The sequence below is a fragment of the Pipistrellus hanaki genome (assembly GCF_964339955.1).
Source record: "Pipistrellus hanaki genome assembly, chromosome: 10".
Taxonomy (NCBI): Eukaryota; Metazoa; Chordata; class Mammalia; order Chiroptera; family Vespertilionidae; genus Pipistrellus; species Pipistrellus hanaki.
Window position 1 is genome coordinate 18,334,945 of NC_140512.1, and position 26,713 is coordinate 18,361,657.

Here is a 26,713-nt window from a genome sequence, read left to right on the forward strand (position 1 = left end):
ACATCACCTCAGCTATTGGATGTCTTGAGTTTCTGGTCTACAGGAAGTGATGGACTCCTTTTCAGTTCCCCCAGTATCAATAAAACCTAGCACTCTCAACTCCACCTGTTCTGGACTTTTCTATGAGCTCTTTTTCTTTCCTTTCCTCGACATTTCTGAGCTCCCCTCCCCCACCCCCACCCCCACCCCCAACACACACACTAACACCAGATCCTCAGAGACCCACATAGTATGATAGGAATGTCTAAAGGCATTTTTGTGAGAATCAGTTGCAATGTTAAACCTTGGTCCTGAGCTTGTTCTGGAAAAAGGGCAGGCTTAGACAATGACATCTATTTTTCCAAACTTAAAAAGTGTACATTTCAATTGAATGGTTTTTCTGCATAATTCTCTCAACTTTATGTTAAAAACAAAAGACAAGCCTTATGTATGTTTTAGAATGTTCAAACATTTAAAGTAAGAAATTAAATCCAGTTCGACCAAACATTCCTTTGGAGAGTAATCTAGTTGATCCTGCAGTAAGTCTCAGTTCAATTACAAATTCAAAAGCTAGATCCTAAGTGAAATAATCTAAGAAGTGGAGTTGAATTATTTCTGCAAAACATCTGGGCAAACCTTTCCAGATGTTGGAGCCCTCAGAAGAATTTATCCGAGTGAGATTCGTGTAGTGTCTGTTCTGTGGCTTCTGCTCTTCTTTCTCCCGCTTCCTGCAAACGTCTGTCTCACTTACTTGTCCTTTCCCAGAACCAGCTACTTCCCATGCAAACCATCAGCAATGTCCAGACCCCTTCTCATAGCAATCTGACCCTGTCTACAGGTTAACTTTTAGAGTTCTGTTAATTTTAGAGTTCTGTAACAAACTCACTGCTGCAGCATTAATAACTTCATATATTGATGTAACAGGTATTATTACTAAGGAAATTTTGTTGGAGTTTCCCATACAAACAAGAGATCTCTAAAAATAGCAAGATCACAAATTCTGTTGGTGCCACTTGAAATATATATTTTATTGGTCTGAAAACAGTTAAATCACTAACGTGAGAGTTATAGACCTACCATGTGGCAAGCTGATTAAAGAGACTCTGCAAGTGTCCTGTTGGTTAGGGACTAAAAATTTGTGTCTTTCCCCAAAATATTCTTGTGTTCTCTCAAAATTCATGTTGAAATCCTCATCTCCAGTGTGATGGTATGAGGGAGTTAGGCTTTGGGAACTAATTAAATAAGGTGAAGCCGCCATGGGAATTATCAGAATAGGAAGAAATTGGAGCTGTCTGCCATGTGAAGATACAAGAACAAACCAAGAAGAGGGCCCTCTTCTGAATCTGTGGGCACCTTGATCTTAGACTTCTCAGCCTCCAGAACTGTGAGAAATAAATGTCTATTGTTAAATTTACCCAGTTATGGTATTTTGTTATAGAAGCCCAAACTGACTAATACACTATTCTTCCCTGGGATGAAGTTCATCACAATAATCTATACTTATTTGGCTGTGTGTTCAGATTACCGACTCAGCAATGGAGGTGTTATCAGCAAAATGCCATTACCTGCACATTTTGGATATTTCTGGCTGTGCCCTGCTTACCGACGAAGTAATTGAGTTTCTTCAGATGGGCTGCCAACAGCTCCGGATCCTTAGGATGCAAAACTGCACACTTATTTCCAGGTAAATATTCACCTGTCTATGAGAAGCTTCGAGAACTACTTTCTGAGAAAACAGAATATGTGACTATGGCATTTGTGATACATAGTACCTTTCAGACATAGAAAGTTTCATTTTTTTGTCTAATTGAAGCCAACATTTTGAACTGCATCAAGGGAGGCTCCCTTAAAAATTGTCTTTGTGGTTTTATATCTCTGTCCCAGTAGATCTTCTACTTTTAAGCACTTCTGTCCTTGACCTTGCAGATGTCCAAATGATGATCACTAGCTCTCCCTCTACTCAACTCTCAAAAAATTTCCATTCAGTTACTTTCCCCCTAGGAGTTAAGAAAATAATCGGCTTAACCCAGCTCCCAATTAAATGTAAATTGCTAACAGTTATCCTAAGCTCAATAATTCCTAAAGCAATTTGCTTGACAGTTGCCATTCATTTAACTAGGGCCTTCCTATAAGATCTGGTGTGCAGAGTAAAGTATTCTGTCTTGACTATTATTGGCCAAATGCCTGTTTCCTCAATTTGCAAAATGTTCCCGATGAAATAACAGAGGGGTAAATAAGCAATTTATTATGTTTTTGTTTCCAAATCTTACTATTTTAAGTTGTGCAGATGTCCTTTCTGACTGGTGTTTCTGATTTCTTGGTATATATTCCTAGACGTGGGGTTACTGGGTCAAATGTGAGTTCCATTTTTAATTTTCTAAGGAAACTCTATACTGTTCTTCACAGTGGCTCCACCAGTCTGCATTCCCACCAAAAGTGCACGAGGGTTCCTTTTTCTCCGCATCCTCACCAGCACTTGTTTGTCGATGATAGCTATTCTGACAGGTGTGAGATGGTATTTCATTGTTGTTTTGATTTGCATCTCTTGGATGATCAGTGACTTTGGGCATGTTTTCATATGTCTCTTGGCCTTCTGAATGCCCACTTTTGAAAAGTGTCTATTTAAATTCTTTGCCCATTTGTTGATTGGACTACTTATCTTCATTTGTTAAGATGTATGAATTCCCTATAAATTTTGGGATTAGGCCTTCATCGGATATGACATTGGCAAATATGTTCTCTGATGCAGTAGGCTTTCTTGTTGTTTTGTTGGTTTCTTTTGTTGTGCAGAGTTTTCTATTTTGATGTAGTCCCATTTGTTTATTTTCTCCTTAGTTTCCATTGTCCTAGGAGCTGTATTGGTAAAGATAATGCTACAACATACATATGTCTGATATTTTGCTGCCTATGGAGTATTCCAAGATTTTTTATAGTTTCCTGTCTTACATTTAAATCCTTTACCCATTTTGAGTTTTTTGTGTATGGTATAAGTTCGTGATCTAGTTTCTTTTTCTTTTTTTTGCATGTACTATCCAATTTTCCCAACACCATTTATTGAAGACACTGTCTTGACTCCATTGTATGCTCTTGCCTCTATTGTCAAATATTAATTGAGCATAATGGCTTGGGTCTATTTCTGGGTTCTCTTGTTCCATTGGTCTAGATGTCTGTTCTTGAGAACAGTAGCTTTGTAATAATAGCTTACTATCTGGTATTGTGATCCTTCCAACTTCATTCTTCTTCCTCAAGATTGCTGCAGCAATTTGGGGTTTTTTATTCCGTATGAATTTTTGGTTAGTTCTAGGTCTGTGAAATATGCCATTGGTATTTTAATGGGGATTGCATTAAATTTAGACTGCTTTGAGTAGTATGGACATTTTAATGATGGTGATTCTATAATAATCCATGAACACAGTATGTTCTTCCATTTGTTTTTGTCTTCCTCTATCTCTTTTTTCAATGTCCTGTAGTTTTCAGAGTACAGGTCTTTTACCTCCTTAAATTTATTCCTAGGTATCTTAATTTTTTTGGTGCAATGGTAAGTGGGATTTTTGTTTGTTTGTTTCTCTTTCTGTGAGCTCATTATTGGTGTATAAAAAAGCCATAAATTTCTGGGTATTAATTTTGTATCCTGCAACATTGCCAAATTCATTTATTATATCTAGTAGTTTTTTGATGTTGTCTTCAGGGTTTTTTATGTACAATATCATGTCATCTGTGAATAAAGTTTTACTACTTTTCCAATTTGGATACCTTTTATTTCACTTCTTGTCTGCACTTTCAGTACTATGTCAAACAGGAGTGGTGAGAGAGGGCATCCCTGTCTTATTCCTGTTCTTAGGGGAAATGGTTTTAGTTTTTGTCCATTGAGTATGATGTTGGCTGTAGATTTGTCATACAAAGCTTTTATTATGTTGAGGTATGAACCCTCTATTCCCACTTTGCTGAGGGTTTTTATCAAGAGTGTTGGAATTTATTAAATGCTTTTTCTGCATTGATATGAATATGTGATTTTTTGTCTGTTTGTTTATGTGATGTATCACGTTTATTGATTTGCGGATATTGTACCATCTTTGCATTCCTGATATGCAAATCCCACTTGCTCATGCTGTATAATCTTTCTAATGTAATGCTGCATCTGATTTGCCAGGATTTTGTTGAGGATTTTAGCATCTATGTTCATCAAAAGATACTATCTGGCATTGAAATTTGGGACACAAAAGAACTGTTGGCCCAGAAAGGAACTCACTACAGACTGATTCATTTGACTCTCAGCATAACCATTATGGCTTGTTGCAGTTTAGGTTCTTAAAAGGGTATATTTCTTGGATCACATGATCTCACACATCTAGAGGAAATAATGAACAACATAAACAGACCCAGAGAAAGAGAAGCAGCGATCAGACTCTCAAACCTCAGAGGGAAAGTGAGGATGGGGGTAAGGGAAAGAGATCAACCAAAGGACTTGTGTGCATGCATATGGGCCTAGCCAGTGGCCATGGACAATGGGAGTTGGGGGGGGGCGGGGGGGAGGAGGGCATATCTAGGGAGGGGTTTGGGATGGGAATGGGGGAATAAAAAAAAGAAAAAGATATTGGCCTGTAGTTCTCTTTCTTTGTAGTGTCATTATCTGGTTTTGGGATTAGAGTAATGCTGGCTTCATAGAAAGAGCTTGAAGTATTCCTTCCTCTTAAATTTTTTGGAGTAGTCTGAGGATAGGTTTTAGTTCTTCTTTGAATGTTTGGTAAAACTCCTCTGTGAACAGACATCTGGCCCAGAGCTTTTGTTTGCTGGAAGTTTTTTGATTACTGCTTCAATTTCCTTCATAGTTATCGGCCTATTCAGATTTTTTAAAAAATTTTTCCTGATTGAGTTTTGAAGGACATATTTTTCTAGGAAAATGTCCATTTCTTCGAAGTAGTTGGAATGGAGTTGTTCATATTTATTTATTTACAATCCTTTGTATTTCTGTGGGGTCTGTTGTTATTTTGCCTCTTTCATTTCTGATTTTGTTTAAATAAGCAATTTTTAAAGGTAGAAGGCCTAGGGTGTCTACCCTGTGAGTTATCTGCTTCATTATTCAGTTTTTCCCATTGACTGAGAGTAAACATATGCAATTATTTTAACTGACCTGAAGAAGTAACCTTTTAGAGTGTTCAAAATAAGAATTCTTGACTACTCCCTGAAGATGAGATTCTTTTCTGCAAGCTAGAAAAAGAAATAATATTATCAAAGTATAGAGTACATAATGTGTTCTATGCATGTAGATTTCTCTCAGATAACTTTTTTTTTTTTTTTTTTTTTTTAATCCTCACCCAAGGATATGTTTTTCATTGATTCTAGAGTGAGGAAGGGAAAGAGAAAAACAATGGTCTGAGAAATATCGACCGGTTGCCTCCAGCACATGCCACAACCAGGTATCAAACCTGAAACGTGGGTATGTGTCCTGACCAGAATTGAACCCAGAACCCTTCAGTGCACAGGACAGCACTCCAACTGAGCCAAACCAGCCAGGGCTCAGAGAACTTCCTTAATTAAGCAAGCCTGGCATGAAAATTAGTCACTTGCCATCTAAGGAAGAAAATGGTTTCTGATCCAAAGCTGTGTGTATTAAAATAAAATTAAAACAAAAACTTGTAAAATAGGTACTCCCTCTGGGCCCAGGACTAAGGGAGAGAGTGGGTCAGAGAGTCAACTGAAGCTGGGTCAGATTAAAGAGGGTAGGTCCTTGAAAAATTTTGAAGAGGAATGGTGACTCAATCCTTTCAGATAGGTCTGGAGAAGACTGATATGGATACTAGGGCCTAGGAGTCTCTGCCAACCTTGCCATACCATTAAACAACCAAATTTGGGCAGGATAACATACAATATTACACAAAGGAGTTAAGCTTCTAATCTTTTGGTTTTATTTTGCCAATCACTCTTTGAGAACATTTTGAACTTCTAATAATTGGGATTTTAACTAGATGAATGGAGACTTTCTGGCAAGGGCCTTGCTGAATCTAATCTGGTATGGAATATTTAAGTGTATTAAAGATACTATTTAATTAAGAAGACCCAAGATATCTATTAATATCCAAAGCCTGCTTTTGATTCCTCACCCCTCTTGCCAGGTCATTAGATAAAAAAATATGCAAAGAAAACTGTTGGCCCCTAAACCTAATGCAAAACTCTAGTTAACTAGCTGGATGTATGGAAAATTCCTTTCTCTGAGCCAGAACAGCCAAAAGGCCACTTTTGTTTTCTACCACTAAACCCAGGTGTCCCTATGAACAAGAAGTAAAGACTCAGCTCTAATTTGGCCTCAATTCCTGAAATTATTTCAGTCATAAAGGTGTAATGGGTATCTTGTTATTCATAACAAGCCTGTTTCCACACCACATTTGGGTTTATGTTAATAAGGTGACTTTTGGAAAGTACCTAAATGCCTGGGGAACCAACCATTGAAGAGAGGGGTGGGACTGATTTAACAGGAGAGAAGAGGGGCTAGAGGCTGAATCGATCACCAATGGTTACTGATTTAGTAAATCATAGTTACATCATTGAAGTTTTCATAAAAACCCCAAAAGACAGAGTTCAGAGAGCTTCTGAGTTGGTGAATCCATGGAGATTTGGGGAGAGGGGCATAACTGAAGAGGGCATGGGTACTCTGAGGCCTTTCCCATACCTTACCCTATGCACCTCCTACATTTAGATGTTCCTGAGTTATATCCTCTATAATAAACTGGTGACCAGGTAAGTAAAGTATCTCTGAGTTCTGTGAGCAGCTATGGCAAATCAATCCAACCCAATGAGGAAGTCATTGGAACCTCTGCTCTATGTAGCCAGTTAGTCGGAAACCCAGGTGACAACCTGGACTTGCAATTAGTGTCTGAAGTGAAGGGTGGTCTTGTGGGACTGAGCCCTTAACCTGTGGAATCTGATGCAAACTCTGGGTAGATGGTATCATAATTGAGTTGAATTGCTGGACACCTAGGTTGGTATCCAATAACTGCTTGGTGGTATAGGGGAATCTCCCAACAACATACACACCCTCAGGTTGGAATTGGGAGTCCAGAACAATTTTTACATGCCCTCTTTGCTGCCTTCCTTTCTGCCTCCTAAGAAAGATAGTTCTAGTATTTTTAATCATTTTGGTCATAGACACCTTTGAGAATTTGAGGAGTCACAAACCCTCTCCTCGGAAAAAAAGGTATATTAAGATATAAATTATATAAATTTTCCAAGAGTTCATGGACCTCCCTTTAACTCATCCATGTACCCAACAGAGATCTGCAGACTTTGGGTTAGGAGTTCCTGTTCAGCCTTCAGATTGGCTGGAAAGGGTTCTGCTCATGTAAGACTGAAAATGGCAGGCAGAGAGCTCACTAAGAGCACTATATAGTGCTCTCAGTATTCCTACTCCATGGCCATGCAATTTCAAGACCCATTCACTGTGCCTGTTAACCTTTGAACTGGCTAACCTAGAGTGCCACTGAGCTACTTAAGCTTTGGGATCCTGATTATTAGCACAATTACCCACAGCCTCCGCACTCAGGAAGGCAAGAAAGCTGCGAAAAGTGAATTCAACTCCTGATGGTGAGTTTTTTTTAACTCCAACTTTGATTTAGTTTGAAAAATCTGCACTTGTGACTTCTGCCAACTAGCTAATGCTAATCACTGTTATTGCAGGGAGGCAGCTATGAAAATGTCATCTATAGTTCAGGAGGAAAACAGCCCTCGTGAAACTCCAGTTTGGTCTAGCTATGATGATGAAAACAAGCATATGACAGACAGCAGCAGCGACGGGAAATAACACCACTTAAAGACAGAGAATTGACAGTGAAAGAGTCAACATAAAATAGTGAAGAGAAAGTAGTATAACCTTCAACTCAAACAGAAAAACAAAAAATCTAGAATTTGGTGATTTCATTTGATGCAAATATTTTTATTAGCTGGATCTCAATTGTATAAACAGCAGTAAATCATCTCCTGATTCTTATTCCAACTATAAATGTTTTTAAATACATCATTAAATCTTCTGTCTAATAATCATGATTTTTAAAAAGTCAAATCAAGTATTGCTGCTATATGAGTTTTCCATGTAAATTTGCCTTAATCAAACCAATAGTTTGATGAAATTATAAAATCTGAGGTTATAGTTATATGAAATACTGAGATATGTAATATTTTTTTTTACAAGAAATTTAGAAGCTTTTCTTTAGAAAAGAAAGCAGAGGTGGCCTCATAAACCAGAGAGATGGAACCAGGGCAAATGACTTTAAGGATCTGTGAAGCTTTATTGTAAAAAACATAAACATACACTTAAAAAAAACCACATTTTTATTTATTTCAGAGAGGAAAAGAGGAGAGAAACATCAATGATGAGAATCATTGATCCGCTGCCTCCCACACACCCCACACTGGGGATCGAGCCTGCAATCTGGGTATGTGCCCTGACCAGGAACCAAACATGGCACCTCCTGATTCATAGGTTGGGGCTCAACCACTGAGCCACGCCAGGTGAGCAACATACATTTTTAGAGGAAATAAGGCTTTCTTATGGTTTCCAGATATTTAACAAGACAGAACTGAATGCCAAATGACCGACTCATCTCAACAACTAATTTAACTGCTAGAAGCAAATTAAATTGAAGCAGGAACTATCTGTGAATGTCCCTGCAATGTCTCAGATAAATTTCTTTTTAATCAGATTTGCACAAAAGGAATATTTTAAAACTATGTTATCCGAAAAAGGGTGCTCTCCCAATTTTATGCTAAGAGATATAGATTATTTATAACATTATTTAATATCATGTAGACTAATATTCAGAGTCCAGGGGAGAGCACACTGTTCTGATTGCCCCAAAGAAGTTGTGTCAGTAATATTAGATCAGTATTTTAAGCCTATTTCCTCCGTTACTTATTTGTTAAGTGGGACTCATCACTATCCCTTTGTATCCCACAAATTTGAAGGATAATATTTAAGAAAAAGGATATGAATTATTTTGAAAAGTTTTTAAAAGGGCTCAACTGGTATTATTGTAGGGTAATCTATATTAGCTAAATAGTTTTAATAATTCTCCCTTTTAGCTTGATTTTGAAAGTTTTTGAAATTAAGTAATATCACTTAGCTGTAGAAATGGTTCCTGAAAGTGGACAGCAGGGGAATCAGTTGAATAGGAAGTTTTAAGACCTGAGCCAAAAGATTTAACAACAAAAGATTGTTCTGATGGTGATTTTTAAACTACATTTGGAGATTTCTGGCAGCTACAAAATAGCTGGCTTCTGCCCTGGCTGGGTAGCTCAATTGATTAAAGTATTGTCCCAATAACTCAAGGTTGTGGGTTTGGTCCCTGTTTAGGGCACATACAAGGGACAATGAATGAATGCATAAATAAGTGAAACAGCAAATCAGTGTTTCTTTCTCTCAATTAAAAAAAAAAAAAAATTTAGCCCTAACCGGTTTGGCTCAGTGGATAAAATGTTGGCCTGCGGAGTCAAGGGTCCCAGGTTCGATTCTGGTCAAGGACATGTACCTTGATTGAGGGCACATCCCCAGTAGGGGGTGTGCAAAAGGCAGCTGGTCGATGTTTCTCTCTCACTGATGTTTCTCACTCTCTCTCCTCTCCCTCTCTGTAAAAAATCAATAAAATACATTTTTTTTTAAATTTAAAAAGTTGGCTTCTAACCCCTAAATGTTTCAAGCACACCACTGGAGAGACCTATTGCTGCTTTCTTCAGCAATAATACTTGTATGGGGAAGACCAGAGTAAGGATTGACACACCCTGTTATGTTCTCTAGTAACCAAGCAGGGTGTTTAACTCCAAAACTCTTTGACCAAGATCCTCTTTTAAATAACAAGAGAGTCCTGGCCATGTGGCTAGTTGACTGGGTGTCCTACCATGAACCAAAAGTTTGTGGTTCAATTCCTGGTAAGGCACATGTCTGGGTTGCCGGCTTGATCCCCAGTAGGGGGTGTGCAGCAGGCAGCAAATCCATATTCTGCTCTAATATCTGTTTCTTTTTCTCCCTATCGTTTTTTCTTTCTCTAAAAAATCAATAAAAAGAACAGGAGTGACATTTGTTCTTCATGGGAAGACAAACTTTATAGCTAAAGAAATGAAAGAAAAGGTGTAGGTGTTAGAAAAAAAGTTGATTATGAAAACGAGATCAAGAAGTAGAGTGAAGGGGTGAAATCTTCAAGTTCTCAGTGCAAGGTCCTCAGGGTATCCAAATTGTTTCTTAGGTCTCAGCTCTTAAGCATTTGATATTTATCAGTCTGTGTTTAAGAGAGCAAAATATGGAAGCTTTCCCTTTCTGTTTAGACTTATGTGATCCAAATTATATATAATTCTTTTAATAATTTTAAATACAGTTGACTAATGTTATGCTCATGACCTTTTTGGCAATTGTTGACCAAGTTCATAAACTTTATTTTTAGTCATGAAAATGCTTATATAATGGCATGAGAGTGAAAAAGGATAAAAATTGTCTCATTGACTCTCTGTTTCCTCTACTTATTACACACACACACCACATCCACATCAAATATACTAACATATATCATCCAAACTTATACTAATTTTGATTTCACAAAGGGTAAACTAAATGGAGACTTGGAGATATTCCACAAAGCAAACTTTGTTTCACAAGTAAGTTAAAAAACAGACAACTATAAATAAGTAAAATATTAAAAAAAAAAAAAAAAAAGAGAGAGACTATTATAAATCACACTATTTGGAAAGGTATATCAGAAATTAGTGTTTAAGAACTGATGTATCCTAATCATAAAAAAATCTATTCTACTAGTCTTTCAGTGTTAATTTAAATGCTCTAGGAGTAGACAAATAAGGTTTGAAAGAACGAGAATTCATAAAATAGCATCATATAATACACACCGTTTTATCTTCAAAATAGTTGAATGTTTCTCTTCCACTAACAAGTTATGTCTTAAATTACACAAAATAAATGAAAAATCAGTAGCAATTACATCATATTTATTATGTGTTTTATTCACAACTTAAATTTACTTTGCTGTCATAATAAATATAAGTAAAAAACATTACATAAGAGCTATGGTACAAAAAATTCTGAAATAACTCACCTTCCCCTTCCCCCTCCCCCTATTACCTATGTCTTTGTATAATCTTTTGAGAATGAGTGGACACTGTGAATATGGTGAGACATCACTCCCATAATTATGCTATATTACATGACAAAACAAAGATTATCCTGGGTAGGCCTGACCTAATCAAGTGAGCCTTTTAATAGCAGAGTTCTCTCACATGGCTGCGGAAGACATCAGAAGTATTAGAAGGACTGAATGCATCACTGCTGCCTAGAAGATGATCAGGGCCACACGAGAAGGGATATAGTTGGCCCCTAGAAGCTGAGAGCAAATGCCGACTGACAGCAGGAAAACGGAGGCCTCATTTAGTCACAAGGAACAAGATTTTGCCACCAATAAGAATGAGCTTGGAAGATTTATTTTATTTTATTTTACCAGAGCAGTAAGATGAGAACTAAGTCCAGCCAGCATCTTGAGTTCAGCCTGATGGGTATCCTAAATGGAGAATCTAACCAGGCTCTTGACCTATAGAACTGTGAGCTGATAAATGGGTGTTATTTTAAGTCGGTAAGTTTGTAAGTAATATTTTACAGCGCAATAAGAAAACTAAAACAACAGGTAAATACAAATTTTGACAGCCCCCCAAAACAAACAAACCACAATTCAGTACTCATTCAATTTGTTATTTTCAATATTTATATGAACAGTGAAATTTGCATTTTTGTAGCTGTTGATGTACTAATTATTAAAATTATAAATACAACTCAAACTATTCCTTTTTTTAAAAAAGAAAGGGAGACATAGAAACATCAATGATGAGAGGGAATCATTGATTGGTTGCCTCCTGCACACCTACTGGGGATCGAGCCTAGAACCTGTACATGTGTCCTGACCAGGATTCAAACTGTGACCTACTGGTTCATAAGCAGATGCTCAACCACTGAACTACACCGGCTAGGCTCAAACCATTCAGTCTTGCAGTTTCAGGGACTGAAACCAGCTTTGATTTCTAAAACTTACAGTGCCTTTTGGGGCATCAGCCTTAATCCATTTTTCAAGTTTGCTTCCTTGATTCATGAGCCCTGAAACACAAAATGAATGAAGTTATATCTTGAATGACAATAGCAAATTTGACTACATAAATCCTAACAATATATCTTTAAAACCAAAATGCTTTGGAACAGCAAAAAATCTTAGTTGTGACAGAGTTGGGAAAGGGTTACAAAGATTACCAGTATATGTAATCATACTTTATTAAAATCTGGGTTCTTTTACTCAGCATAATTATTTTGAAGTTCATTCCCATTGTAGGAAGCATTAGATATTTTCCTCACACACAGAGTGATCAGTACTTTGCCAAATGGGCCCCCTTAACAGCTGTCTACTCTCTAGAACTCTCCTGTGAACTCCAACAGCCCTGGTCTCCTTATCAGGGGTCCTCAAACTTTTTAAAGTGGGGGCCAGATCACAGTCCCTCAGAGAGCTGGAGGGCCGGACTATATGAACTACTAATTCCTACTGTAACACCTCGGCTGCGCTCACTGCCCAAAAACCTGGCGGGCAGGATCAGACTCCTCTGCGGGCCGCATGTGGCCCGCGGGCCGTAGTTTGAAGACCCCTGCCTTAGATCAAGCATGTCCAAGTCGTAGCCCCTGGGCCACATGCCTCATTTATTTGGCCCATGTTAGCCTTTGAGTTTGCATGCTTGCCCTAGATGCTCAGCTCAGTCCCCCTCCTCTATGGAATCTGTTGGCTCTGGCTCTTACCCCTCTGTGCCCTGGGGCCTGGAAATTCTCTCAGGGTAATAGGCTGTGGCAATCAGAGAGTTCAGTGGTTCATTTTCCATCTCAATTCTTGCAGTTCTATGTTTTTTTTCTCACCATCAAGGTAATCACCTCTGGCACTCCATTGCAACTCTGTCCTTAAGAACCAAGTCAAATCTGAACTGAGGAACTGTAAATATTTCAATTCATCATATAAATGTTTTTTGTTAAATCCAAGCACACGAATCAGGCAATACTTTTCTTTAGTAAAGTTTTTTCCCTTTGTTGGTACCATATAATGTTCTTAGCTAATGAAAAGGTGCTTTGTACCATTCAATCATTGTGTTAAGTGCTTCTTTGATACAAATTCTTCTCTGAATTATTGCATCTCCTATTTAACCTGAGCCATAATTTTATTTATGTCTTAGAGGGGTCACTGTATCCTCCCAGAACACAGCTGAGTATTCAATGACTTCCTCTAGAGTTTTTCCTTCTACTTCTCTTGCTATATTTTCAATACTCTTATGACTCCCATTAGTAAATCCTTGTATTAGAAGCTATTCTTTCCCCCTAACTTCATCATTAAGGGGTTCAGCTCTGTCAGTTTGAATTTGTTCTTTTTATGCCTGTGCTGCATTCAGTAGGTCAGGATTTTGCGGTAGCTGCACCCAGTAGTTTTCTATAATACCAATTTTTCCCTAGTGATTCAAATAAACAAAAAGGACAGAAAATCTTGAACATCGGTTTTCTAAATTTATTATTTTTTAACACTATTTAGCATCAATAGGCAAAGCATAAAAAATAGTAAGTTTTTCCCAATTATCTACGATTTTTTCCTTATATATTATTTGTCACCTTCATAATAATGCATTTTCTTGCTTATGGAGAAAGAAGCCAATCTGCCTATTTCCCCTGCAGCAGCAGAGGCCACACATGGTGTTGCTGCTACCAACAAAATGAACACACAAGCGATTTTAGCTTAGAGATAATACTAAAAAAAATAAGGTAATTTACAAAATTCCATGTAGGTTTCTTAAAATAGATTTCTCTATCTTGCCAAACCATATTTTACTAAAAGCCTTTAATACTTTGACCTGAATCTGTGGAGACTCTAATTTGTAAAGTTTATAAATCCCTTCCTTAAAAAATCTTGTAACACATATTGAAACTTGGGGTTATAAAAACCTTGTTCCTTATTTAAATGCCTTTGCCAATGAAAATCAGACAATGTTTATTTGACCAAGAAATGGAAAATGCCCACCTTATCCCCACGTGGTCTGGCTTCCATTAAATGGGGAGAAAAGTTTCCCCTTAGGACATTTTTAAACTCTAGCATTTGCACTCTAAATTTGCTCTGTCCAAATCTACCCAAATATATAGATCTCCAAATTTATTTATTTCCTCAAATGCCTCGTTGAGAAGTGTTAGCCATGAACCATGAATGTGCCTGATCTAATCAGCACTGGCTGTGGATAAAGATGGGGCCCTGAGGAATAATTTGCATAATTTAGCTCTCTGGTTTAAAATAAGTTTGAAAAGCTTCTTGACTGAGATGAGCTTTTGCACCCTCTTCCCCAAACCCTATCACAGACTTTGTTTATTTACATTTTTTTGGTTCAGAGGAATAATCTTGGTGCTGCCTTATTAGCCCCAGAATAAACTTCAGTGCATCATAGTTGGAGGATTCCCTCTTTAACAGTGTAAACTCTACTGACCACCCACAATGGGAAGCCCCATGCTAAGTATTTCAGGAATGGGTCAAAGATGTAAAAAGACATGTTAGCACCCTCAAAAAGCTTACCAGCTGGTTAGGAAAATAAATCATATACTTCTAAAACAACATGAAAATAATTATGCTGAAATCTAATTATTTTAATGCATGTATTTCACAAACAAAACCTCTAATACCACACACAGTTCCATAACCAATGTTGTCAATATTGTTTAACTGTTTACAGTTCTCTCGACAGAAATGCAAACCAAGATATCTTGACAACAAATCTTTACTGGCAAAATATTTTGAGCTAGTTTTAATGGTGCCTATCATTGTATTTTTCTCTCAATTACTTGAAATAATAACAAGATAATCATACTCTAGGTTTTGAGCAAGTATACCATTAACCAATTTTGCCCAAGAAATATTCTTGGAGAGACGTTTTCTTTCTCACATCTTCTATGTCTAATCCCAGCTGCTGAATTTTTCATTTCAGACATTATAGTTTTCAGTTCTATTTCTAGAAATTCAATTTTGGCCTTTTTTATATTTTCCATGTCTTAACTTTATTCCAATATATGGGATACAGTTATAACTTTTACTTTCCTTCTCTGCTAATAAGGTCTGTGGCCTTTTGGGCACCAAACAGTACAAAAGAAGTCAGCTGATCAGTACATAGAATCTTGCACTATGAACAAGAAATAAAATTTATTCTGCAATTTGAACCTTCTTGGTTTAAGTAGGGCTAGAGTGTAAGACATAATAACAAATAACATACCAAAAGAACTAAATAGACTGAGAAGCTTCATGATAACCAATGAGATAAGAATGCATTTTCCTAATAGCATCCATTTATCTATTTCTTTAGCCAAAATTTATTGAAGGTTAATTTACATGTTGAATTTAACAGATCACTGTGGAGTCCAGGCCACTGAATCTTTCTCCTGAATTACTGCAGTAACCTGCTGCTATTTAGCTTTTTGTTCATTCCACCATTGTCTTCTCTTAGCTTTCTCCACTCAACATTCAGTGATCTTTCTAATATACAGATATGACTATGTGAACCCAAGATTAAAACCTTTCACTGTCTTGGCAATGCACTTTGCATAAAATTCAAATCAGCCCAATATGATCTGACCCCATTCCCAACTCCCCAGCCTCCTTTTATGACACTCTTCCACTTACTGTTGGTACTCTAGCCACACTGGAGTGTGGCTCTCATTTCCTTAAACTCACAGTGCTAGTCTAATTTAGATGTGTCACCTACATGCTCTTACAGTACCCCGAACATAACTCTATTGCAATATTTTCCCACTTTATTGCATTCACTGATTTGTTTTGCCTCTCTAGAATATAAGCTCCTCTGATGGCAGACAGACCATATTTTGTCAGCTTTGCACTCCTAGTTTCTCATAGTGCCTGACTTAATAAATGCTTGTTGTGTGATTGACTGATCAAGTGAAGGAAAATACAGAAGACAGCAGGAGAAGAGATAGACTAGGGAAAGATACTGTTTGTTTTTAAATATATTAAGTTGTTGGTTTAGTTGAGTAGAAATGGGCAAGAAGTTAATAAAGAGATCAGGTCTGCAGATACCGATTTTATCCAATGACAGAACTAGTAAGTGTTCTTAAATGATATAATGGCTGAAGTGATGAGAATGGGACTTTAAAATGGAGTTAAAATAAATGGGACTTTAAAATGGAGTTAAAATGAAATCTAAATGGAGTTAAAATGATTTATGAGTAACAGAATAAAAAATGACAAACTAACTTTAATTTATAATTCAAACATTCTTAACATATATATAATAATTGATTACACCGTCATTTGGAACACTGTTAAACAAATTTGTATTATTTTTAGATTATGGTGCCAAAAAATGATAATTCTGTTGGCTGCTTATCAAACTTGATATTAGAACATAAGAAGTTGATTCTTATCATATTTAATACACTTAAATTTTTATCATGTAACTAAGAGTCGCCCATTAAATGCAATGATTTAGATCTGAGAGTGTAAGGGGAATCATTTTTATTACTATTATGACTTTTGTTAATATTCTATGACTTCTAACAGACAGCTTTCTTAACATGCAAAAAAATATTTAAAACTGAAGCTTGTTCTTATGAAGACACTCCACAGCCAGCACCACTACACACTTTCTTTTTTTTATGCTGCTAAGATTTAAAGGAAAACCTCACCAGCATTAGTTTTGTTTTGTTTTTTTAAGTTTGTATATGTATTATCTATATGATAAATAATTTTATTTTATTTTAATTTTTTTTAAAATATATTTTATTAATTTTTTACAGAGAGGAAGGGAGAGAGATAGAGAGCTAGAAACATCGATGAGAGAGAAACATCGACCAGCTGCCTCCTGCACACCCCCCACTGGGGATGTGCCCACAACCAACATACATGCCCCTGACCGGAATCGAACCCGGGACCCTTCAGTCCCCAAGCCGACGCTCTATCCATTGAGCCAAACCGGTCCCGGCACGATAAATAATTTTAAAAGTAGTATCAGTGATCTATACAGCCAGAGGTAATTAGGAAAATGTGTAAAGCTATTCACATTGCTAGGACTGAGAAGTTGTTATACTAAACAAACAAGTTTTTGAAGTGCATAATACCAAACCAAATTCCTATTTATTCTAATCTTACAAAGTTAACTTTAAATCTTGCCTTATATGTATTTAAATTCATTTTTAAGTCCAAGAATTAGAAAGCAGTAGTGCCAGGAAAAAATGTTTTTAATAATTTTTAAAATTTTAAATTGGGGTAAAAACACATAACATAAAATGTATCATCTTAACCATATTTATGTTTACAGTTCAGTAGTGGTAAGTATATTTACACTGTTGTGCAACAGATCTCCAGAACTTTTCATCTTGCAAAACTGAAACTCTATACCCATTGTATAGCTCCCCATTCTCCCTCTCTCTTTCTTTCGTGTTTCTATGAATCTGAGTCCTTTAGATATCTCATATAGTGAAATCATACAGTAGTTGTCTTTTCATGACTGGCTGAATTCACTGAGCATGTCTTCAAGGTTTATTTATGTTGTAACATATGACAGGCCTTTCTTCCTTTTTAATTCCATTGTATGAAATATATATACCACATTTCATTTATCCATTCATCCATCAATAGATATATGGGTTGCTTCTACCTCTTGGCTACAGTGAACAATGCTGCTATAAACATGGTATGCAAATATCTCTTCAAGATAAAACATTTTTAATCAATTGTAACCAGTAATAGGATTGGTGAGTATCCCAAACAAAATGTCTACATAATGTCACCAATAAGCAGGGGGGAGAAAAGTGTCAAAACACCAAAATGTGACAATGGAGAAGAATAAAAGACTAAAACTGAAATTAAGCACACCATATTTCTATTTATGTATGGACAATGACTATTCATCTTACACAGTAAAATGTAGCCTCCTTACCAGTAATTATTACACCATCATCTTTATGAGTTTTGGCCATCTCTTGAACATCGACTTCTGAGCTCACATTGACCTCTTTTCCTGATAACTGTAAATGAACTTGAAGAGAAGATGGGACCTTGACAAGAACAGAGCCTGTAATACGTTTATAAGAAAGCTTGTTAATGCAAAGAAATCAAAAGTACCAGAGCCTATTACAAAAATTAATGAATGGGTAGCACTGCTGCTGGTACAGTCTTCTCCTTACTCATGGAGGTCGGGGGTGTCAACGTTTTCTTACTCGAAAGACATTCGCAGTAACTTCTGTCAAAAATATGAGTTACTAGAACAGTGTGAACTATTTCTTTTGCCAAAAGTACTCATCTCAGAAAAGTGAGTGGTTTATTATACATGAAGCTTGTAGAAAGGATTTATCATTAATTGAGTATTTATTAAGGTATAATATATCTCATTATTTCTTTAAATCTCCATACCAACATTATGAGGTATTATTATAATCCTCATTTTGTAGATGAGAACTAAAGTTCCCATTAGAGATAGTGTTAGAATCTAGATCCAGTTCAGTGACAACAAAGCCCATGCTCTTAACCACTGTGGGATTTCACACACTGCTATGCGACCTCATCGAATTACAAAACTTGTAACCGCAATGACCACTGTAACACAACTACTAGAACCTTGAAGTCCTATGCTTCAGTTATACCTTGTAGGAGCCAGGGGGATAACAATAAAAAAATAGAATATTTGAATTTTAACTGTTTCTTTTCAATGGATTACAGTCTTTGGGTACTTAGGGCAAGACACTCAACTTTATTCCCACTATAATCTTGTAGTAATTCAAGCATCTAAAGGAAGAAATAAGAAAAAGTATCCTGTTAGCTAAAGAATCATTTTTGAAACAATGACGTGGGTTGAGTACAAACTCATTCGCAGAGTTCTCTTTCAGAACTTTTTCTTTCTCTGTTTCTCATATCTCAAAAAAGAGGCCCTGCCATAAAACATTAACCTCAGCTCTGTGAACAAGATAGTCAGAATGACATCCATGGTGAATATTTTAAAGATTCTTTCTAGAATGCATTTATTTATGGGTCATTGTTTGCCTCCTAGTTTGGCTAACATCAGCTTAAGTTTCCGTAAGTAATTTCATATCCTTTTAGCCTTCCTAACTAGAGCTGCAAGTGTGGGATAAAACTGATGAACTCAAATATATACTCCTGCAAAAAAGGGGGTAACAAAGCACATCACTAAAACTGGTTTATTTTATTTAAAAAACAAATTGCTTTTCAAAGTTTAAATGTTATCTACTGATAAGAGATTCCCCAGAACAATTAACATGAGAACTTTAGGGAAAAAACAACCCTGAAAATTTTCCAGATGAATGGAAAAGACATGTTTATCTATCAAACATACTTTAAAAAGAAAATAACAAACTTTAAAAACTTTCTGGGGACTTTGTATCTCTAAATACATCAAATGTGATAATTTTTTTCTGTTCTTAAATGAATAAAGGGATCGTAAATCTGTGAGCTTTAAAAATGTTAAGCAATGTAAACAGCATCACCCCCATCTCCATACACCCTTTAAAAGCAAACCATCACTACCAATACTCCATGACTGTTTGCAAATGAAGAATTCTCATGACTTGAAAACTTCCAAATGTTCCCTCTTTAACACAATCTGGGTTTTGTTTTGTTTTGTTTTGTTTTTAGAAAGCAAAGTTGTTATATCTTCAACCTCTTTTCACTTTATAAACTGCTTCATGTTTATCAACATCAATACCGCTCTTTAAAAAATTCAGTAGTATTAAAACTAATACTAATAGCACCATTTATTGAAGGCATACTATATTGAGATTAGTGGTTTTGTCAAGGACAAATTTTAAGTATAAAAGTCAGTATTCAGATGCAGGCCTGATTCTCAAGCATAAACTCAGACTTTCTGAATGAATTAGTAAGTTCTCATGTTGATATTCATAGGGAGAGAGAAAATAAGCATTATAACATTCTTTTTCACATGACAAATGTTGAAAAACTAGGACACTCAGGTGGCTCTTGAACCCTATAGCAAGACAGTGGTAGAATTGGAAAGGATTCCAGATGTCTTTACTAACCATTAAGCAACAGAATCCCAACTAAGTTTCCATTACTCTGAAAAGTCACTGTTGCCAAATTAGTGAGAATTAAAGAGACCTAAAATAAAATAGAAATCTTTGTTTCCAGTTATCTTTAAGCTTCTGCCAGTAACATGGTTTCAGTCGGAGAAAACACAAAATTGTAATCCTAATCAACATTTTAAATAACACTGAAAAATATTTCAAGTGGATGAAGATTAACAATGTTTTTACTTTTCTGCCATCCATACACAACAGGAAAAAACTTTCAGTGTAAGAGCTTTTACTCTGTTACTAGTTACATTAAATGCAGTCATTGTAGGTTTTATTCTCCTTTTCAAATGCAATTATTGGGTCGGCAGCTAAGTAATTGCGGGTTTCACACATATATGGCTTCAGTTGAATTTTTAGGTTTGCAGACGTAGTACAAATGTAAAACACATTTTGTTATTTGATAGTTGGCTATTCAGCTGTTAATCAGTAAAAAAAGTTTTTTTATCTGTTTTGTAGTTTTCGTTTGGCGTTCGTTGAAAAATGGAAAATCAAAAGGAACATTTTCGTCATATTTTGCTTTTTTATTTCCGCAAAGGGAAAAACGCATCGCAAGCTCATAAAAAGTTATGTGCTGTTTATGGTGACGAAGCCTTAAAAGAACGGCAGTGTCAAAATTGGTTTGCCAAATTTCGTCCTGGTGATTTTTCACTCAAAGATGAAAAACGCTCTGGTCGTCCAGTTGAAGTTGATGACGCCCTAATCAAAGCAATAATCAATTCGGACTGTCACAGTACAACACGTGAGATTGCAGAGAAGCTTCATGTATCCCATACATGCATTGAAAATCACTTAAAACAACTTGGCTATGTTCAAAAACTCGATACATGGGTTCCTCACGAACTGAAAGAATCACAGTTAACGCAACGCATTAGCAGCTGCGATTTGCTAAAGAAACGTAATGAAAATGATCCATTTTTAAAACGACTGATAACTGGCGATGAAAAATGGGTTGTTTACAACAATATCAAGCGGAAAAGATCGTGGAGCAGGCCAGGTGAACCAACTCAAACAACATCAAAAGCTGATATTCATCAAAAGAAGGTTTTGTTATCAGTTTGGTGGGATTACAAAGGAATTGTCTACTTTGAACTCTTACCACCCAACCAAACGATCAATTCTGATGTCTACATTGAACAACTAACGAAATTAAACAATGCAGTTAAAGAAAAGCGGCCCGAATTGACAAATCGAAAAGGTGTTGTATTCCATCATGACACTGCAAGGCCACACACATTTTTGGTCACTCAGCAAAAATTAATGGAGCTTGGTTGGGATGTTTTGCCACATCCACCATATAGTCCTGACCTTGCACCATCTGATTACTTTTTGTTTCGATCTTTACAAAACTCCTTGAATGGTAAAAATTTCAATAATGATGATGATGTCAAATCGTACCTGATTCAGTTTTTTGCTAATAAAAACCAGAAGTTTTTTGAACGTGGGATTATGATGCTGCCTGAAAGATGGCAAAAGGTCATTGATCAAAATTGGCAATACATTACAGAATAAACTTATTTAGTTCCATGAAAAAATTGTCTTTGATTTTCTTTAAAAAATCCGCAATTACTTAGTTGCCGACCAATATATGACTTTTAAGGCACTCACAAAATACACTGAATAGCATTAATGAAGCTCTTAGAAATTTAGCTAGAACATGGTATGATTTAAAGGAAAAAAACTGATCTTGAGAAATCAAATCACATCTGTGTGTCAGCAGTAACTTCAGTTTCAGACCTCTGTAATTGTAGTTTTATTTTGACACTCTGACAAGTAAGCCTCATTGGGAAAAAAAAAAAAAAAAAAAAAGTATTAAACCAATGTGGGAAATTACCAACTGCAGGAACAACTGGTCTTTGTAAGGAAGTATTTTCCTTGTTATACACATAGCCCTGTTCTGGCCAATATACAAGAGCTTCTAGACTTTATTTTTAAAAGTTTTTTTTATACAGAGCTATGGTTTTTAACTTTCTGCACAGGACACTTCAGCCCTATGGCCAAGTTACTCCAAGTACCCAAGCCACTTGCCAGCATGCTTGTGTGCATGCTCATGTACAGTCTTCATATGACTAAAAAGTGTACCACTTTTAATGAAAGAGCTGGACGCTTAGAATAAGTTATTTGAAATAAGATTATAGACAGAAAAACAAAATAAGCATTTATTTATTTATTTATTTGTTTGTTTATTTATTTATTTTAGAGAAAGGAATGAGGAGACAGGGAGAGAGAGAGGGGGTAAAGGGGGAGAAAGAGTGAGAAAGAAAGAGAAATCAACTTGTTATTCCTCTTATTTATGCATTCACTAGTTGCTTCTTTTGTGCCCTGGCTGGAGATGGAATCTACAACCTTGGCCTATTGGAGCTACTAGGCCAGGGCCACATAATAAGTCTTGATACTTCAAGAGACTAAGTTAATAATCACTTTAGAAGCCCCTTCTGGTGATACCTTTATTTCAGGATCACATTTTGAAAATAATCATTACTCTAGTGATGGCCTCAGAAGGTCCACGTACTGACTTGTAGAAAAGCTTCCAAAGAGAGCATTTTCCAGAGAATATTATATTTCAGACATAAAGCTAAATTGAAAAACACTAACACTAAAACTTTTTATAATAGTGAATCACTATATTATAACATTTTTGTTGGAACTACAAAGGGAAAGTCAGTCTTCATGGCCATCTGTCCCCAGTGTTTCCAAGATCATTGGTCTACAAAGTAGTATTCCAGTCTTTAAATCAGTTTCTATCTGAAGATATGTTCTTGAAATCATTATGTCAGTACCACAGATAAGATAAATTGACCATCTGTTTCCTGAATGTTATATAAAACCTTCCTTACACCACATGTCAAAATAAAACATTCGATTTGGCTAACCTTTATGCGATTTCAACTCCACCTTCCCCAGTTGGCTGACATAAACATCTAAGGCACCCTGATGAGTTGAGGCTTTTAGACATCCAGAGGATGAGTCTAGGAGGAAGGAAAAAAGCTATAAGCATAATCATTCTTATTTTAATAACTGGAATTACAAACTTGAAATAAAAAGCTCTGCTTTAGTATTAGGATAATAAGCTAAGAATCTTGCAAGGTTTTATAAATTCTTCTTATAACTATGCCATCTTCTGCTTTAAAATGAAAGCAGGAACAGAAATCTAAAATTATACACCCAGACAATAAAAAATCCCTATGACTACAGTAACCTGCATAACTTATCTCTAAACATCTGAGGCACCCTGTCTAAACATGTTTATTGTAAAACCTAATGTGTAGGAAGGACAGTACCCAAGCAATGAATCGTTGACAGCCAACATCATTAAGCATCATTGGCACATTTAGTTTATTATCAACTTTCAATTTTTACTAAAGAATTATATCTCGTGTACAGTCAACATATAGGTAGTAGCAAAGTTAACAAAAATTAAAATCTCATATTTTCTCTTCTTATCAAATTTCTGGTCAGAGTGAAACATTACTCTATATAAGGTTTTATTGCATTTCTGAGAGAGACAGAAATGTGGGCGGGGGGGGGGAATCACTTGAATAGTGAGTGAAGCTCGTTTATATCTAAATTTTCTTCAAGTTTCTGGAATTGAACAGATACCTTAAGTCAGGGAAAGAAAATCATAATTAAGGTGGCCCTAAACATGTTTAGACTTTATTTACCCTAAGAAAAATACCACAAATATAGTCATTTTAAAAAGCATGCAAAATTTACCAATTAACATCTTAGCACATACCTACTGTGATATTACCCATCTTGCTTTGTAATGTTACATTACCTGTAAAAGAGAGAAAAAGAAAGACAATTTCATATATTAGGAATAATCTAGAAAGAAACTATGTATACTAAAACATGGCTGGATATCCACAATGTTATTTAAAAACAGTTTTTGTCATTGGCAATTTTTCTCAGTATCACACAACAATCAGAGATTTAGTTGCAACTCTGAAATAAAAAGTTTTAGGCATCTATACACACTCTTCCTCCACTCCATTTTAAGCTTTTTAGCATAACTACAAAATATACCACCATACATTCTGGTAAATATGAAAGAAACATCGTATTTCTAAAATCCATAAATGAAAAAAATTAAATGAAAGAAGGTGAAGGGAATAGCCAAAGAACATACATGCATAACCTACAGACACAGAACACAGTTTAGTGTTGGACAGAGGTAAGGGGAGGCGGGCAGAAAGAGAGCAATGGAGATATCAATAATAACGTAAACGATAAAAAAGAAAATATTACTTAAATACACTGACTATGCATTTTCAACCTAAATATCACTGTAATTATCAGACTACACAAAGTCAAGTTTTGAATCAAATATTGCTAAAATAATCTATGAAAAAAAATTATTTTTCAGGCCAGTATGTCATGCTTATATGTTAAAGTGGTTTCTGTTCCAAGAGTTAAAAGAGGTTTGGGGCAGGAATAATGAATCCATTGAACTATGACTAAGAAAAAAGCTTCAAAGGTTTCCATCTTTAAATGAAAATATATTTTCCAGGTATAGGATATTGCAGCCATTCTTCCCAGTCCCCTTCCTCCAATACCAAAAATAGTAGGATATTTTTCTTCATGTGTATGTTCGTATTATAATTACTCTGAAGCCATACTACCCATATTTACTATACTGAAGGTATAAGCAATATTACCTCTTCTACAATGATTCAAAAACTACACTTAAAAATTATATATATATATATATATATATATATATATATATATATATATATATATTTACCTTAATATTAATCTAGGGTAAGTAAACTCATTTATTTCATTTCAAGAGCACATAACTAATTTTCCCAATAGTCAGATGTGCTTTGATAACAAAAATCTCTTTAAAGTCCTATTTTCCATCATACTTCATGGTAGAATATGAACACCAGTTACAGTTGTATGGGAACAAAACGTGGTTTGTATGAAGTTAAGCTCATAAAATTATTTTCAAGTTCCAGTAGGTTATAAGGTTGTAAAGAAACTGTTAAATGTGTTATGTAAATATTATTTCACTGGTGTGTTCTAGATACTCTTCTAATTTCTAGGAAATGTAGATTCGCCATCACATGCAAATAGTGGCCAAAGATTATACAGCTGCTTAGATGGCTTACAATAATCCCTGCCTCTCAAGTCCTTGTATAATTTCCTCCCCTCATGTGTGAACTGGACCTAATGATTTATTATTGACAAAGAAAATAGGGCAAAAATGATGGGATGTTACTTCCAAGATTAAGTTACAGATTCTGGTTTCTCTCTTGCTAGCCATCTTTTGCTATGATGGAAGCCAGCTAGACATGTTGCCAACTGCCCTGTGAAAGAGGCTCACAAGCAAAGAATTCAAAGATGCCTCCATCTAACACAAGCATGTTAAATTTGAGGCTGGCCCTGACTGGTTTGGCTCAGTGGATAAAGCATTGGCCTGTGGGCTGAAAGATCCCAGGTTCGATTCCAGTCAAGGACATATACCTTGGTTGCGGGCACATCCCCAGTAGGCGATGTGCAGGAGGCAGCTGAAAGATGTTTCTAACTCTATCTCTCTTCCTTCCTTTCTAAAAAGTCAATAAAATATATTTTAAAAAATAAATAAATTCGCTGCTAATGCCGCATGCCTTGTTTAAATGAGGCATGTGGCCTGCTGGCCGTGAGTTTGACATGCTTGATCTAACAGGATCTGAACTGAATCCTACCAACAATCACACTTAGTGAGCTAGGAAATAGATTCTCCCTTAGTGAATCTTCAGATGAGCCCACAATTACAATCCCCTGAGGGATCTTGAGGCAGAGGGCTCAGTTAAGCTGCATCCAGATTTCTGACCCATCCAGACTGTAAAGACAATAAATGTTGCTTTCAGCTGCTGCTAAGTTTTGGGATAATTTGGAACAATGGAAGAGGTAACTAGAGCAAATTTTGAAAGCTGAAAGTGGGATGCTGCCCTAATAATGTGGGAGTAGCTTTAGAACTTGGCATTGGGTAGAGGTTGGAAGGATTTTGAGGAGCATGTTAGAGAAGGTCTAAATTGCCTTGAACAGACTGTTAGTATGCTTCCTATGAGGGCTCAAAGGGAAATGAGGAAAAATGTTTTTGGAAATTGAAGGACCCTTGTTAAGTAGTAGTAGAAACTTAGCAACACTATCCCCTTCAGTAATATGGAAAGTAGGAAATATGCTTATGATATGAATGACCTAGCTAAGATTTCTAAGCAGTCAGTGTTGTAGGTGTTGCCTATTGTTTTTTTTTTTTTCTTTTTGTTCACAGTAAAATGCAAGAGAAGAGAGATAATCTAAAGAACTGTTAAAACAAAAAAGAACCAGTCTCAGTCTCTTAAGATGGTAAAAGATGCTAAAGTTAAGAATGGCTTCCAGGACACTGACACACATGGCCTAAAAATATAGCCAAGGGGGCAACTATAAAACCTTCTATTAAGACCCCAGAGAGATGGGGGGTGGTACCTCATAGTATTAATGTTACACAAAAAGTCCTTTAAAAAGATTAAAAAGATCATAGATGCTCTCAAACAAACAATAGGGCCCTCTACAAAGCTGGAGGGCATTGTACCTCAATACCTCTGCAGAAGCCCATAT

General features: G+C 36.0%; 2 protein-coding genes across 4 annotated transcripts in view; one reads left to right on the top strand and one right to left on the bottom strand.

The window, feature by feature from the left end:
• The window catches only part of FAM185A (family with sequence similarity 185 member A), a 102,357-nt gene that overhangs the window by 58,081 nt on the left and 17,563 nt on the right, over positions 1 to 26,713 (bottom strand). For 2 of the 3 annotated variants that reach the window (XM_084897855.1, XM_084897854.1), the window contains exons 5-8: positions 23,862 to 23,903; positions 22,999 to 23,094; positions 17,965 to 18,099; positions 12,051 to 12,112 (exon numbers count right to left, since the gene is read on the bottom strand). In XM_084897855.1, coding sequence (XP_084753981.1) covers positions 12,051 to 12,112; positions 17,965 to 18,099; positions 22,999 to 23,094; positions 23,862 to 23,903 — 335 coding nt within the window. Of the gene's footprint in view, positions 1 to 9,627; positions 11,571 to 12,050; positions 12,113 to 17,964; positions 18,100 to 22,998; positions 23,095 to 23,861; positions 23,904 to 26,713 lie in introns of those variants that run through there. The other variant, XM_084897856.1, reaches the window with a different exon arrangement.
• CCDC146 (coiled-coil domain containing 146) overlaps positions 1 to 26,713 on the top strand; it is a 193,294-nt gene that overhangs the window by 43,793 nt on the left and 122,788 nt on the right. The window contains exon 9 of the mRNA XM_084897804.1: positions 1,500 to 1,663. Within this exon, the coding sequence (XP_084753930.1) occupies positions 1,500 to 1,663 (164 nt within the window). The remainder of the gene's footprint in view (positions 1 to 1,499; positions 1,664 to 26,713) is intronic.